This window comes from Anabrus simplex, chromosome 1, assembly GCF_040414725.1.
Source record: "Anabrus simplex isolate iqAnaSimp1 chromosome 1, ASM4041472v1, whole genome shotgun sequence".
NCBI classification, from domain to species: domain Eukaryota; kingdom Metazoa; phylum Arthropoda; class Insecta; order Orthoptera; family Tettigoniidae; genus Anabrus; species Anabrus simplex.
The window spans coordinates 1,599,756,824-1,599,773,639 of NC_090265.1; the positions used below are offsets into that span (position 1 = coordinate 1,599,756,824).

General features: G+C 37.5%; 1 protein-coding gene across 1 annotated transcript in view; it reads right to left on the reverse strand.

The window, feature by feature from the left end:
* The window catches only part of LOC136881116 (26S proteasome regulatory subunit 4), a 215,958-nt gene that overhangs the window by 126,777 nt on the left and 72,365 nt on the right, over positions 1–16,816 (reverse strand). The window contains exon 4 of the mRNA XM_067153762.2: positions 16,303–16,488. Coding sequence (XP_067009863.1) covers positions 16,303–16,488 — 186 coding nt within the window. The remainder of the gene's footprint in view (positions 1–16,302; positions 16,489–16,816) is intronic.

Here is a 16,816-nt window from a genome sequence, read left to right on the forward strand (position 1 = left end):
CTCTCCCTACCATCATATATCACATCATTCATTTCATCTTATTAACTCCTCTGATGAGGTTGAAGTCAGGAAGGGCATCAGGTCATAAAAACCTGCCACGACAGATTCATCTCACCTCATACCCGACCCCGTAGGAAAACAGGACAAGGGTTGGACAAACAACAACAACTAGCTGTACAGTAGTACCCGGTGTTGCCCAGTTACTTTTTGATTTGTATTACCAGTTAGTTATGTGTGAAGTGAATTTTATAGAATTCCTTTTTGACATGTTGACTGACATAACAATCTATTATGCAGTTTTAGAGTTATTTAGATGTGTTTGATTTAAAGTTTTAGAATATTTAACTTTCTAGCAAAATTTTGGCCTTGTGGAAGCTCATATTGACTGGGAAGTATTTGATCCTTTCAAAAAAAGAATAGGTGATAACTATATGTATTTCTCAATCATACTATAGATACAATGTACACAATTTCAACTGTCATTGAGACTGCCACCAATGAGCCTTACAACCCCAAATGCAGTGGATTCAACACTAATCTCAGTCATTTTAGACTATTTACTTTTAAGCCCCTCTCAGCTCCGTCTCAATTGGAAGCTGAACGTGGACTTAAACGGTATCCAGAGAATTACAATTCGCCTCAGCGACACATAAACAATGGATTCGACGTTAATATTGGTTATTTTCCATTATTTTTACTTGTCATCACCTCCCATTCTCCACCCCCAGCGGGGTTTGTTTGGGATGTGTAGTAGAGGTGTAGTAGTGGTGTAGTAGAGGTAACCGTAGAAACTCTTACTAAAATACTGTTGTTGTAATTAGGATAGGCTTAATTGCAGTTTGGAATTGTGTAGTTCTTGTGTATTACTTTCGATATTCAGTAATTAACACCAGTTTTTATCCTGTTAGGGGTTGTAGGATAAAAAATAGAGCACGACTAAGTAGTATTGTAGTGTAGTCATATATTAATTACCTTATTGTTGTGTACTATCCCAGACAATATATCCCTCCGTTCATTTATTTTTTGCAAATAAGTTATTTTGTTTTTAATTTCATTTTTTTCCGTAAAGAATGGCTAAGGAGCGTGAGTGTACGAACTGTGGGTGTGGCGAGGCATTGAAGGATATGAGGGAGTAGTTGGAAAGTTTGAGGGAGATAATTAGGATTCTCACAGAAGACAGGAAGGAAGATAGGACTCCCTCAAACAATGTACAGGTTACAGTAGGTGTACAAGAGGGAGGGGAAGGAAAGGGAGGAGTTGTAGAAGACAGGTGGTCTTATGTTTTAAGGGAAAGGAGATTGCAGGCTAAGGGCTCTATTCAGGATCAGAATTCAGGACAGGTGTCTGTGCAAAATCGGTACGATTCACTCTAGGTAGAACAACAGAGGGAAGAAGAGGGACAGGGAACTGTTGCTGAGATGTGTGGAAGTAGGAGGAAGGGAAAAGGTAGGAAAGGGAAATGTAGAGTAGAGGATAGGAAAAGACAGGTGGAACAGGGTCATGGGAAGGAGAAAAGGGAGGAGGAAGTAGCTTCTGCAGCTATCAGGAAAGATAGGGCTGACCTGGAGGGGAGGGGATCAAATGAGGTGGGTAGGGTTGAGGCTCTGGTCATGGAGGATTCCATCGTTAGACACGTGGGGAAAGTGTGTGGAGGAAAGGGAACCAGGGTAGAATGTTATCCAGGAATTAGGTTGAGGCAGATGTTGAGGAAAGTAGAAGAGAGGGAGGAGGGGAAGGAGAAGATGTTAGTGTTTCACGTTGGTACCAACAACGTAAGGCAAGCTGATATAAGTACCAACATAGTTGGAGATGTGTGGGATCTGGTAAATGCAGCACGGGTGAAATTTAAGAAAGCGGAGATTGTTATTAATGGAATACTGTGTAGGAGGGATACTGACTGGAGGGTGATTGGGGATTTAAATGAGACTATGGAGTGGGTATGTGGGAAACTGGGAGTGAAATTTCTAGATCCTAATGGGTGGGTAGGAGATAGGGATCTGCGCTCGGATGGCCTTCATTTAAACCGCAGTGGTACGTATAAGTTAGGAAATTTATTTGGAAGGGTAATAGGGAGGTACATTCAGGGAAACGGGATGGCCTAGGGAGCGGTGATAAGGGAACAAGGAACTAGAAATCAAGTAGGGATGACATAAAATTGTTAGTGTTGAACTGTAGAAGTATTGTAAAGAAAAGAATAGAATTAAGTAATTTAATAGATATATATTTACCAGATATTGTAATAGGAGTTGAATCATGGCTGAGAAATGATATAATGGATGCAGAAATTTTCTCATGGCACTGGAGTGTGTATCATAGAGATAGGATAGGAATGGTGGGAGGGGGAGTGTTCATTCTGGTGAAAGAAGAATTTGTAAGCTACGAAAAAGTAAAAGATGAGACACATGAAATTCTAGGTGTAAGGCTCATTTCTAAAGATAATAGGCAACTTGATATATTTGGAGTGTACAGATCGGGAAAGGGTAGCACTGACGCGGATTCGGAATTATTTGATAGGATAGTCAGCTATGTGGGAAACGACATGGAAAGAAATGTGATTGTAGCGGGCGATCTGAATTTGCCAGATGTCAATTGGGAAGGAAATGCGAACGACAGGAAGCAAGACCAACAAATGGCAAATAACTTTACAAAAGAAAATATTTATAAAATCTTCCTATCAATAAAATATTTTATTTTGTAAAGTGATAACCGTCAATACGGAATGAGATTCATAACTTGCAAATGGAAAATAAGTTAATATGGGAAGGACAGCTGATCCAGAAAGTGATGGAACCAGAGGGAAAAATATCCTGGATGTGGTGCTGATAAAACCAGATGAGCTCTATAGGGGAACTGAAGTAATAGATGGTATTAGTGATCATGAAGCTGTTTTTGTGGTAGTTAAAAATAAATGTGATAGAAAGGAAGGTCTTAAAAGTAGGACTATTAGGCAGTACCATATGGCTGATAAAGCAGGCATGAGGCAGTTTCTAAAAAGTAACTATGATCGGTGGAAAACGGTAAATAAAAATGTAAACACACTCTGCGATGGGTTTAAAGAAATTGTTGAGGAATGCGAAAACAGGTTTGTACCTTTAAGGGTGGTAAGGAATGGTAAAGATCCACCTTATTATAATAGAGAAATAAAGAGACTAAGAAGAAAGTGCAGACTGGAAAGAAACAGAGGTAGAAATGGCAGTGGAAGTAAGGAGAAATTGAAGGAACTTGCTAGAAAATTGAATCTAGCAAAGAAGGCAGCTAAGGATAACATGATGGCAAGCATAATCGGCAGTCATACAAATTTTAGTGAAAAATGGAAGGGTATGTATAGGTATTTTAAGGCAGAAACAGGTTCCAAGAAGAACATTCCAGGAATAATTAATGAACAAGGGGAGTGTGTATGTGAGGATCTTCAAAAGGCAGAAGTATTCAGTCAGCAGTATGTAAAGATTGTTGGTTACAAGGAAAATGTCGAGATAGAGGAGACTAAGGCCAAAGAAGTAATAAAATTTACATATGATAACAATGACATTTACAATAAGATACATAAGTTGAAAACTAGAAAAGCGGCTGGAATTGATCAGATTTCTGGGGATATACTAAAGACAATGGGTTGGGATATAGTACCATATCTGAAGTACTTATTTGATTGTTGTTTGGTCGGAGGAGCTATACCAGATGAATGGAGAGTTGCTATAGTAGCCCCTGTGTACAAAGGAAAGGGTGATAGACATAAAGCTGAAAATTACAGGCCAGTCAGTTTGACATGCATTGTATGTAAGTTTTGGGAAGGCATTCTTTCTGATTACATTAGACATGTTTGTGAAATTAATAACTGGTTCGATAGAAGGCAATTCGGTTTTAGGAAAGGTTATTCCACTGAAGCTCAACTCGCAGGATTCCAGCAAGATATAGCAGATATCTTGGATTCCGGAGGTCAAATGGACTGTATCGCGATTGACCTGTCTAAAGCATTTGATAGGGTGGATCATGGGAGACTACTGGCAAAAATGAGTGCAATTGGACTAGACAAAAGAGTGACTAAATTGGTTGCTATATTTCTAGAAAATAGATCTCAGAGAATTAGAGTAGGCGAAGCTTTATCTGACCCTGTAATAATTAAGAGGGGAATTCCTCAAGGCAGTATTATTGGACCTTTATGTTATCTTTTTTTTTTTTTTTGCTAGGGGCTTTACGTCGCACCGACACAGATAGGTCTTATGGTGATGATGGGATTGGAAAGGCCTAGGAGTTGGAAGGAAGCGGCCGTGGCCTTAATTAAGGTACAGCCCCAGCATTTGCCTGGTGTGAAAATGGGAAACCACAGAAAACCATCTTCAGGGCTGCCGATAGTGGGATTCGAACCTACTATCTCCCGGATGCAAGCTCACAGCCGCACGCCTCTATGCGCACGGCCAACTCGCCCGGTATTTATGTTTTCTTATATATATACATAAATGATATGAGTAAAGGAGTGGAATCAGAGGTAAGGCTTTTTGCGGATGATGTTATTCTCTACAGAGTAATAAATAAGTTACAAGATTGTGAGCAACTGCAACGTGACCTCGAAAATGTTGTGAGATGGACAGCAGGCAATGGTATGTTGATAAACGGGGTTAAAAGTCAGGTTGTGAGTTTCACAAATAGGAAAAGTCCTCTCAGTTTTAATTACTGCGTTGATGGGGTGAAAGTTCCTTTTGGGGATCATTGTAAGTATCTAGGTGTTAATATAAGGAAAGATCTTCATTGGGGTAATCACATAAATGGGATTGTAAAACAGGGTACAGATCTCTGCACATGGTTATAAGGGTGTTTAGGGGTTGTAGTAAGGATGTAAAGGAGAGGGCATATAAGTCTCTGGTAAGACCCCAAGTAGAGTATGGTTCCAATATATGGGACCCTCACCAGGATTACCTGATTCAAGAACGGGAAAAAATCCAAAGAAAAGCAGCTCGATTTGTTCTGGGTGATTTCCGACAAAAGAGTAGCGTTACAAAAATGTTGCAATGTTTGGGTTGGGAAGAATTGAGAGAAAGAAGAAGAGCTGCTCGACTAAGTGGTATGTTCCGAGCTGTCAGCGGAGAGTTGGCGTGGAATGACATTAGTAGACGAATAAGTTTGAATGGCGTTTATAAAAGTAGGAAAGATCACAACATGAAGATAAAGTTGGAATTCAAGGGGACAAACTGGGGCAAATATTCGTTTATAGAAAGGGGAGTTAGAGATTGGAATAACTTACCAAGGGAGACGTTCAATAAATTTCCAATTTCTTTGAAATCATTTAGGAAAAGGCTAGGAAAGCAACAGATAGGGAATCTGCCACTTGGGCGACTGCCCTAAATGCAGATCAGTATTGATTGATTGATTTCTCCGTAGTACTTTTTTCCATATAGTAAGTCATATGTGTACCAAGTTTCGTTGAGAGCAATTCTGGAACATACCCACATAAATCCATAATCTCGGTTATTTTTACATTCATTTTCACCCATTCTCAACCTCCATACTGATTGCGGCTGAAATATGACATAACCATCCAGTGTCACAGTTGAACTCTGTGACCCCATAAACAATGTATTCAAAATTAACATCAGTCATTTTAGTTGATTATTTGATATTCCAACCTAGGGGGGTGTTTTATTCCAACAGCAGTTTTTACAGATAGTAAGTCATATGTGTACCAATTTTGTATGAGGACTATGCTGGAAGAAATACAGATATAACCATAATTTTGGTCACTTTGGACATTTTCTTTTCTTCACCCATTCTCACCCCCACTAAATGGGTCTGAACTTTATCTTAAACAGCATCCAGAGTGTCACAGTTCATCTCAGCGACCCCGGAAACTATGGATTCGACACAAATATCGGTCATTTTTGGTTATTTTTATATTTCACCCCTACTCTAGGGGTCTCTTATCCCCAAGGTATTTTTTTTTTTTTTTTCAGTAATACTTGTATCAATTTTGATTGAGAGATATGCTGGAATATCCACACATACGTCCATTATCTCAGTCATTTTGGAAATTTTGTTTCTCACATTTTCTCACCCCTTATGTGAAAGGCTGGGCTGAGTGGCTCAGACAGTTGAGGTGCTGGCTTTCTGACCCCAACGTGGCAGATTTGATCCTGGCTCAGTCCAGTAGAATTTGAAGGTGCTCAAATACATCAGCCTCATGTCCGTAGATTTACTGGCATGTAAAAGAACTTCTGTGGGACTAAATTCCGGCACCTCGGCGCGTCCGAAAACCGTAAAAGTAGTTAGTGGGATGTAAAGCAAATAACATTACTATTATCTTATGCGAAAGGAGGCTGAACATGGACTTATAAAAAATATGGAGTGTCACTATTCGTCTCAGCGACTCCAAAAACAATGGATTCAACACTATTTTCGATTATTTTTACATCTCACCCCCTCCCACCCGGAACCCTAGGGATGCTAGGGTTGTCATACCTCCATGCAGTTTGCCTCCTGATAGTAAGTGATAAGTGTAAAAAGTTTGGTTGAAATCACTCACGTAGTCCCAAAACGTTTGGATTCAACACTAATATTGGTTGTTTTCTGTTATAATTGTATTTTCCCCCCTTCCCTAAGGCTTCTAGGGGTGTCTTGACCCCACAGTATTTTTTTCAGATAGTAGGTAATAATAAAATCACGTTTAGTTGACAGCTATGCTGGAACATACACACAAACAAACGTCTATAAGTTTGGACATTTTCTTTTATTCATCCCTTCTCACCCCTTCTAGCATTTAAGGCTGAACTTTGACTTTTAAAAAAATCCTGAGTGTCACTGTGCATCTCATTGATACCTAAAACTTTGGATATGACATTATTTTTGATTATTTTTATATCTCGACCCAAGCAACCCCTACCCCTGGGGATGTTAAGGTTGTCATACTGCCACTCGGTTTATTTCCTGATAGTAAGTCGTAAGTGTACCAAGTTTCTTTGAAATCACTCCAGTAGTCCCAAAAACTATTGATTCAACACTATTATTGGTGGTTTTAAGTTATATGTATATTTCAGCCCCACCTTCCCCGACTGGTTCTAGGGGTGTCTTACCCCAAAGAGTACTTTTCCCAGAGAGTAAATCATACTTGTATCAATTTTGGTAGATGGCTATGCTAGAACATACTATAACCTTTCAATGGATTTGAGGTTAAATGTGAAAGAGCCATTGAAAGTTATAAGTAAATAAATCAACAGAAGCGGTAAATAAATACATAACTAGCCGGAATGCGTCCAGTTTGTATGTTCAACCACGTATGGAAAACGAGACAACTCGCTCATAAAAAGAGAATTTGATAGAATGAAATCAAGGAATTTACAAGCTCAGAACCCCGTGGTATTCGGAGGATTGAATCAAGAACATAACTTGGGATGCAATAAAGACCAGTAGATGGAAGATCGTATTAACAGCTGTGAAGGAGAAATGTCATAAGTAACATTCAGGTCCGGAAACGTCATGCGGCAGATGACCATGGAATAGTCAGGTGCAGTGCAAGTTCTACCATCAAGAAGGTGTATGCGGAATGACGTATCATATGCATTGAGGAAATAAATGAATAGCAGAATGTGTTCCTTTGTGCAGTCGCATGAATGAAAAGAGTAGTTGTGTTAGGCAAAGTTCCTCAAATGTCAAAAACATATGTAACGGAGATTACGACATAGCAATTTCATGTGAATCAGAAAATGCGAACCAAGTATTATTGTGATGTTCTATAGATGGGATTTTGTTTATGACAATGTATGAAAAAAAAAACAGCGAAGAAGATTGATCTCGAGAATAGCTCTGATACCTACTGAAAGAATTAAGGAGGTTATAAGAGTTTAAGATATTATAAAGATTTAAAGAGCTTAGTAACTAATTATATAGTGCCGATATATGAAGGCGAGTTAGTAAACAAAATTGTGAATTTCAAAACTCTGTTTAGCATTGTTTTAATTTGGTCTTTACAAGTTTCAGGATGGAAGAACAACGGATCTGGTTATTATTTGCAAAGGATCTAATTAATACGGAGATGGGTTACTAAGTCGAACCGGGGATCCTGATGGATCCAAATTCTGCTGGAGTGGCCACAATTACATGAGAACAGATGTCCATAACTACCACAACCTAAGGATGGGATGAACAACAGAGACTGTAAACGTTAAGTACCAAGTTTGTCTTCCCTTATTCTATTTTGTAGAAGCTTATAGTAGTGTTAGATTTGTCATCACATATCACATTAAATATGGCTTGAGTAACCTAACGTGTCAATCATTATGGATCGGGGCGAAGTGTGGATCTAATCATTGGTAATAGTAAAATTCGGTCTGTCGTCAGTGACATGTAGTAAAGTTATACAGGTGCGATTATATTTCATCTAAAGTCTTGATACTGTCTGAATAATCATGATCTAGTTGCGGTGAGATAATATCAAATGAGGTGTAGATAAGTTTTCAGTGAGCGATTGTACGTAATTTTATGTTAATGTCGAGATTCTTTTAGAATAATTTGTGCCGTGGAATGATTTGATGAAGTGTGTACATGTTATAAGTGATGATGCTTGCATGTGTATGGTGAGGTTCTTCGATACTTATGCTTGTATATTTGAGTAATGATGTAGATATGGTGCGTACTCTTATAAGATGTGGTAAATAATTAGGGTCGTCGAATATGTTATGGTAAGTAGTGTGATGATTATAAGAATGTGGTTTGTTGAAATCGACTACGGTAATGTGGTAAATCTTCGAAATGTCAATGAAATTAAGGTAGTAAGGCGATTGAGATGTTCATCATGTGATTTTTAAGATTTGAATAGGCAAGCAGAATAAGATGATGCTAGTGTTTTAAAAGGGTATTCAGAGAGGTTGAGTGCTAAACATGTAAGAATCATCGGAATACGAATTTTCAGCACAGTATAGAGATGAGATGGATATGGTAGCAGATGATTTGTTAGGATCTTCGATAAATGGCATAGTTAAATAGTAAAAATGAGTTGTTAAGAGGTAATGTCACCTGATGAAGTGCATAGGCATTCAAGGTAATTGCTTGCTGTAGTTATTTGGCAGTAGCATTATCTTCAGGAGCTGGATAAGAGCAGAGGCAGCACAGACCTTCGATTATTGTTTCATTGAACATGACAGTAGTTAAATGTTGTTGATTTTCAGGTAGGCAAATCTGGTGATCCTGATGAGTGTGACAGCACCATGATTGTTCATTTAATGATTTATTTGTGTCTGATGGATGATTGACAGATGGCATATTTTATCTTGCAACGTTAGGGAGGCTAACCGTCAGGATACTCAAGTTGTATATCAGATAGCCAGACATTTAATTACTTAAACAGATAGAACTGGGGAAGGCAAACTATGGGCAAATATCGACTCATATGAATGAAGTGAATTTATGATTGGTGGATTTTCAGGACTGTTAATAACTTCAGTGTTTGTGGAGAATATTTCAGACATTGTGATTAATTATTTTGAGTTTTAAAGTTAACGTCAGATAATATTTTGGTTCTTTTAAGGTGTTAGCGAACCAACAAAGATTGATAATGAGTGCTAATGATATTACCCATCATGTTGTTTGATCAGATGATTATCATTATTATATTTTCTTCATGAATATTTAATTAAATGGAACATCCTTCCAAAATTTTATTGCACTCTTTCATTTCAGAGTTAATTTAAAAGCCTTGTCATATTTAGGTAGGACGTAGAAATTACTCTGTCAGAGCTAACGTTGAAGAGGTGACCGGTACTCGCCGAATGGCCATGCCCGTGAGTGGAGTTTCTTGCTAACCGTTGAATTCTAGCTGAGGTCTGATTAAAGAAAATACATCACATCGAACCACTCACATCCACGAACGGTCACAATACATACATCCATTATCTTGGTCATTTTGGACAATTTCTTTTTTACCCATTCTCAACCCCTATGATGGGGACTTAAAAAAATCTAGAGTGTCACTATTCATCTCAGAGACCCCAAAACTATGGATTCGACAATATTTTCGATTATCTTTATATCTCACCCCCTCGCCCCCACCCCTAAGGAATAAAAGAACCAGAGTGTCACTATTCATCTCAGCAACCCCAAAAAATATGAATTTGACGCTATTTTTTATTACTTTTATATCTCACTCACCCCTCGCCCCCACCCAAAGGGGACTGAACTTTGACTATTAAAAAATGTGAAGTGTCATTATTCATCTCAGCGGCCTTGAAAACTGTGGATTCAACACTATTTTCACATATCACAGCCCCCTCACCTATCACCCAAAAGGGGGCTGAACTTGGACATACTCGAAAACTATGAATTCAACAATATGTTTGATTATTTTTTATCTTACCCTCTCGCCCCCACCCCTAAGGGATAAGAAATCCGGAGTGTCACTATTCATCTGAACGACCCCGAAAAATATGGATTCGACACTATTTTTTATTATTTTTATATCTCACTCTACCCCTTACCCCCAAAGGGGGCTGAACTTTGACTTTATAAAATTCAGAGAGTCACCATTCATTTCAGTAACCCTGAAAACTATGGATTTGACACTATTTTCAATTATTTTTACACCTCACTCCTCCCTCGCCCCTCACTCCAAAGGGGGCTGAACTTGGACTTAAAAATCCGGAGTGTCACTACTCATCTCACCGACATCAAAAACTATAGATTCAACACTATTTCTAATTATTTATATACCTCAACTCACCTCGCCCCCTACCCCTAAGGGATAAAAAATTTCCGGAGTATCACTATTCATCTCAGTGAACCCGAAAACTAAGGACCCCAGACCCCAATCCCAAGAGTGCTTGGGCTTACCCCTATGCAGTTTGTTTCCTGATATTGAGTCATAAGTGTACCAATTTTGGTTGAAATTGCTCCAGTGGTTTTGGAGAAGTAATACATACATATAATGACATTTATATATACAGAATATTTAAATACAATGACATTTATATATATAGAATATTTAAATACAATGACATTTTTATATATATTGCATAAAGTTTATATAGACATGTCTTTGCTTGTTGGGAATCCCCACTTGCTCGTTGTTAGGAGTTCATGATAGATAACTCATGTCATTCCACTGTTGATATTCTACATTTTCCACAGTTTCTTAAATATTTTTACATCTAATACACCGAATGCAGCTACATTCTTCGGACTGGGCAGACCTATCGAAGTTGATCTTACGACATGAAAGTACATCTCGATCACAGATTGCTATTTCCAAATAACAGGCATGGTCATGAACCTCCTAGCAAGAAAGATACTTTATAAAACATGGTGGCATGTTGCTGTCGTCCTATATACAGCATTTCTTACAGCACTATCATGATATAGCGTAAGCTGCTGTCACTTAGCAAAAATCTGTCCATCAAATCGATCCAATCTTGATGCGGCTTTGCAATTAAATTAATTACATAAAACTAGTGGACCCATGCTGCTCCGCAACATTAATTATAAATAGGTCAGAAAACTCATCCTGATATGCCTGCCATAGTCATATTTTTTGCCTACCCTTTCCAATATTTTTATGAACATTTAATACCGATACATAATAAAGGATTCATTTATTGTAGTTTATAACACTTCTTTCCATACACTGTGCTTCGACCATTCAGGCGTATCTGGACCTTAACATTTTCAAACGTTCTTGCCCAAGGTTGTTCCTGTGCTTTATTACCAGTGATGGTCATACAGAAGGCTAGTTGACTTGATACCTTCCCGTCTGTGCAAACGTAGATTTTTTCTATTAGCAGCACATAAGTTATTAGGAACATTCTGCCATCTGTTGGGTATATTTAGAAGCTGGAAAAGGTCAGAGAATCAAAGTGTAGCACAGAATAATATTCTTTAATGATCAGAGGAAGTGTATACATTCTGGCTTGACAGGTAGTGATCAAACATCGCTGCTAGCAATGACATTACTAAAGACGAACTTCACATATATCAGAATATTAATGAAAGTGTTAGTCACTTAGCAACCTGCTAAGTACAGAATGTATTGCGGGTTAGGGTAAGTATTTGCCTGCAATTATTGGAATGATCATTTAATGATTTGATTTTATGATTGCTCAAAGCTGATTGAACTTAGAAACCTATCAATGTCTCATGATTCACCGGCAGGTAATTCTGGAGAGAATAAAACAAAAATGAAGCAAATCGGTCCAGTAGAATGGACTGACGGCTTTGCCAAAGCTGTTTTAGTGAACTCTTTTATTATTATTACTATTATTATTATTATTAATTATTATTAACTTTATTGGCCATATTGGGCCACTAGAGTCTCCCATGTACATTTTTTCTTTGAAGGTTGTGCAGTTTGATTCTTCTTATCTGCCCAGTACTTCTTCATTCGCTCTGATTGCAGTGTTCATAATTCGTCTGAAATCTCTACAGGCCTTCTGTGCATCATTTCAGTTGAAAATTTGTGATTCTTAAGAAGGGTAGTAATCTTATTCTTGTTCTCTGCATCTGTAATTTTGAGTCCAACTGTTCTGAGATCCTCTTGAATTTCTTTGATCCAATGCCCTCCTGTCTTCTTTCCTAGATTTCTCATCACTAGTTTTCATAAAATCTTGTTTTCCGGTAATCGTAAGATGAGAAAGAAATAAGAGATTCTTTTCTTCTTCATCGTGCTGGTAACTGGGTCAATCTCTTGATAGACAGCCTCATTGGGGAGGATTTTCCAGACTCCTTTAACCTGGTACTTTTTATTTATGCAAGTTCTAATAATTCTTCTTTCAATTTTGAGAAGCTGAGCAGTTCTTCTTTCATTTTAAATTTGGAACCAGGTTTTGCAAGTGAAAGTGGCTTCAGGCAAAGTTACAGTTTTGTAGTGTTGGATCTTAGTGTCTACTGACAAGCATGTTATGTTATAAGTTGACCAGGTTAGAAATTGTGCTTTTTTCACTTTGTTGGTTCTATTTATCAATGTTGCTTTCTCGCTTGAGTTGTGCATAATGATTTCTCCAAGGTATTTAAACTGTAGGACCATGTTAATTTTTTGATAACTTATGACGACTTTGATCTCAGTTTTCTCAAAGGATATATGTAATCCTATTTTTAATGCAATTTTCTGGAGACTGGTGATCTGAGTATGGACTTCTTCCATGTCAAGGGCTAAAAGAGCTAAATCATCTGCAAACCCTAGGCAGTTTGTCCTTAGTGAGGGTTTTGCTCCAATTTTAATTTAAGGTGGGTTTCCTTTTTGCCAAATTTTCATGATGAAGGACAATGGGCATAATCTGTCACCTTGTCTGAGGCCTCTATTTATTGTAAAAGCATTTGACATTTCTCCCCTGAACTTTACCTTTGAAATTGTATTGGTTAATGTTATCAAGGTAACGTTTTAGCCTTCCTCATTTATGTTTTGGACTGGCTATCGCTGTAGAAATTTGTGTCACATCATGCTCATCTTTCAAACTAGTTTTCTATGACTACTTCTAAGTTACAGGAGGCCATACTCCTAACTTATTATTTCTACTTGCCTAAAACACTCTGTTCTATTTTAATTCAAGAACTGTCTGTTTGTGTTTCGCGTTATTATGTGCCAAACAGCGCTGAACTGGTATCTGCCTTCTATGCAAATGAGCGCGTCTGTTAGTCGTGCCTATGTTGCTGGCCAATCAGTGCTAGCGAGAATTGTTACGTAACGGACATCTCTCTCTGGCTGGTAGTGGCCCGTTGTCTGTTGGAAGCTATCATGGTGATCAGAAGCATACTTCATTGTGGTTCTAAGCGAGCAATCTGTTCAACCATGGATTACGGTTAGAAAAACGTTACTGTGAACTTCATTTATATTATTTTAGTTCTGTGACCTTCCTTCTTGGTGATTAAGTACGACTACGGCGCATAAATTTGTGAGTATGTAAACAACGCGTCTCTCGAACATGGAAGCTACATTGGAACTGTAAGTTACATTTTCATGCATCAAGTTTTTATCATCAATGGGTCTGTGACTTCATATAAATCTTCCTCTCTGAATATTTTCCAAACTTTAAGCGGTGCTTTGGAAATCTTTTGATTCTTGAAATTAATGTAATTTTTTTTTTTTTTTTTTTTTTAAGAAAGAAAATTTCAGTATTGGTAATTCTCCTACTGAAACATGGGTTTCTCATTTGTAATTTCCTAAAAGCTTGCTCCCAAAATTTCAGTTATGGTTGTTATTTTATATTTAAAGTAATGTTCCCGGGAGTTATAGAGTGGTATCGTTTCGCCGTAAACAAATGTATAATTCATTTGTGTAATGCCTGAAAGAGTTACTACAAGCGTCTATTTATAGTTTTCGGTCCCTTGTTGATTATATTTATTAGGTATTATGCTTTCTCTCAATTTTTCTTATAACCGATAATTCGTTATCCTTGAGTCTCTTTTGTTCTTTCTCGTGTTCCATTATTGTGGGTCCCTTGGGATTGGTGCCTCGTAATTTTGCCTGCACCATACCCATGGTGATGTTTTACTAATTTTTAATGATTGTTAATGATTGATTGACTTAACACTGACGGTGGATTTTTCCTTTGGAGCATGAATTCGATATTCTGCACTAATTGTCGGGGGTACTTGGTTTCTTTATTAATGTTTTAATTACCCTTTTCGGGTAATCTCTGTTTATTTTCGTCCGACTTTTCTGTTGTGGTTTTATTGGTTTGGTTCGGGTTCTTAATTGAAACCTTTTAAAACTTTGATGCTTGTGTAAGCTCACGGCAATAAATTTGAAACGGTTCTAGTGTACTCAGAAACTTCGAAAAGTAATTGAGAATTTTGTGAAAATTGATTGAGATTGTAGATCGGTAACTTAACTCCTGCTGTAGGCCTACTTAAAATACCAGACTGTTTTCTTTTAATTTCATTTAAATGATGGGCATCTTTAGAATTTTGAGTTAATCGTTATTTCTCTTTTTCCTTGTTATCTAAGTTTAATTTGTTAATTTTATCACGTTGCAGCTCATTGAGCACAATTTAATAGTATTGTTCATTCTACGTTGTTAAACTACTTTTAAAATACCTTAAAATTATATCTTGAAACTCAAAGCCTGGTTAGTCTTTCTTTCAATTAGTCGTACCGGTTAATACTGTACCAGTTTTATCCTAAGTATCCACGGGAACTTCTTGTTATCTAAAGGTAAGTTTTCTTTACTTTGCTAATTATGTTTGAGTGGGGTATGTGCCCAGTGATTAATTTCATATTTATGTACTAATATACCTTATCTTGTACTCATACCAGCTTAAAGGACGGTACCGGCTGGTGCAGTAAGTGTTAGATAGAGCGTGGTTGCATTGTGGTACCGTTCGCTCAGATCTACCTGATGGTTATTCGCATCCTTCCTTTGTGTAATTGTTTCTGGTACGGTATTAAGTTGGCGGGGAGTTGAAAGAAAGACGGAAGTTAGTATTGTGTAATAACACATTGTAAAAAGGAATAGCATTCATTTGGTTTGACATTGTGTTGTTTTTGTGTTTCATGTAAATTGTAATCATGGCACGCGAGGTTATGTCTCCGTTCCAGTTAAGAAAAGGCGAACTGCTCTATGAACTTGCCATACGAGGTACCGAGCCTGCTAATACGCTGTGTGAATGCGCTGCCTTATTATCTTCCTGTACGCAAATTCCTATTGATCTTTCTGTTATCAAAAGAAGTGTAGTGGGTGAGTCCTTGCATATTATTAACTCTGCTTTAAATGAAATTAGAACTATTATTGGTGAATTTTGTGAGGTAACTCCTACCAGAGCGCAGATCAACCAGCTCAGAGCTAGGTTATAGCACTACTCTGGAAGAGTTAAGGATCTCTTGTCTATTAAACCAGATGTTGAATTTATTAGTGAGATTACTGATTTGTTGTCGTTTACTTCTAGCATATCTGCTGATTTAGACTTGTTAATTGCCAGTAGAGAAATGGAGAGCTTATCAGTTACTAATAGGGGATCTGGCTCTAATCCCAGTGCTAATACTCATGTGAAACCGGTGTTGTGTCCACCCACTCATCATGTTAGTGTGACATAGCAAACCCTGTGCTGGTAAATCCTTAATTTTGGTTAAGTTTGCTGGGGACTGCTTGTAATTAATTTTTCTTGGTCTGATATGATAATTGTGGAATTTGAAATTTTATTGAACTGCTTGTAGTTGAGCACAGCTTGGTTGGCTCTGAGTTATGAGTGTACTACCAGTGGGGACGTGTTCTGAATTGTTTGTGTTGTTTATTTACCTGTGAATTAATTTTATTTTTGCTTGGTGAGCTTACTTGATCAATTACTTTGCGTGTGAAGTTCTTTTGGTTTACTATTTTAGGCACTAGAATTGTCATTTACCTTATGATTAAGTAATACAGAACTTCCTGGCTCCAATTGGTCTTTGTCGACAAAAGACAGAATACTAACATAATGCTCACTGCCAACAGAAGTTGACACAATTGCATGATTATCATCAATAATTTCTTCCAGTATTCCCACTGACATTGGTGTGCCTCGTAGATCATCCACCCTGGAACGTTCCTCCTGAAAAAGTAAAATTATATATATATATATATATACAGAGACAGAAAGTCAGGGAAAAAGTTCTGTTTGAGCAATAAAGTAGTATACATGATTCATGTTTATCCTTTTACTCATCATCATTAGACTTCAGATTTTAGGTTTAAATGATAAGAGAATAAAAACTGTTCCGGTGAGAAGGCAACATTTTGAATTAATTAGAACTCTCATTTATTTGGCTCTATAAAATTTTATTATTTAAATTCTGGCATTGTGAAAATGTTAAATGTTGGTCTAAACATTTTGACTTTTGAAACATACTGTAGCACACACACAGTTCTGGAAGCATTAT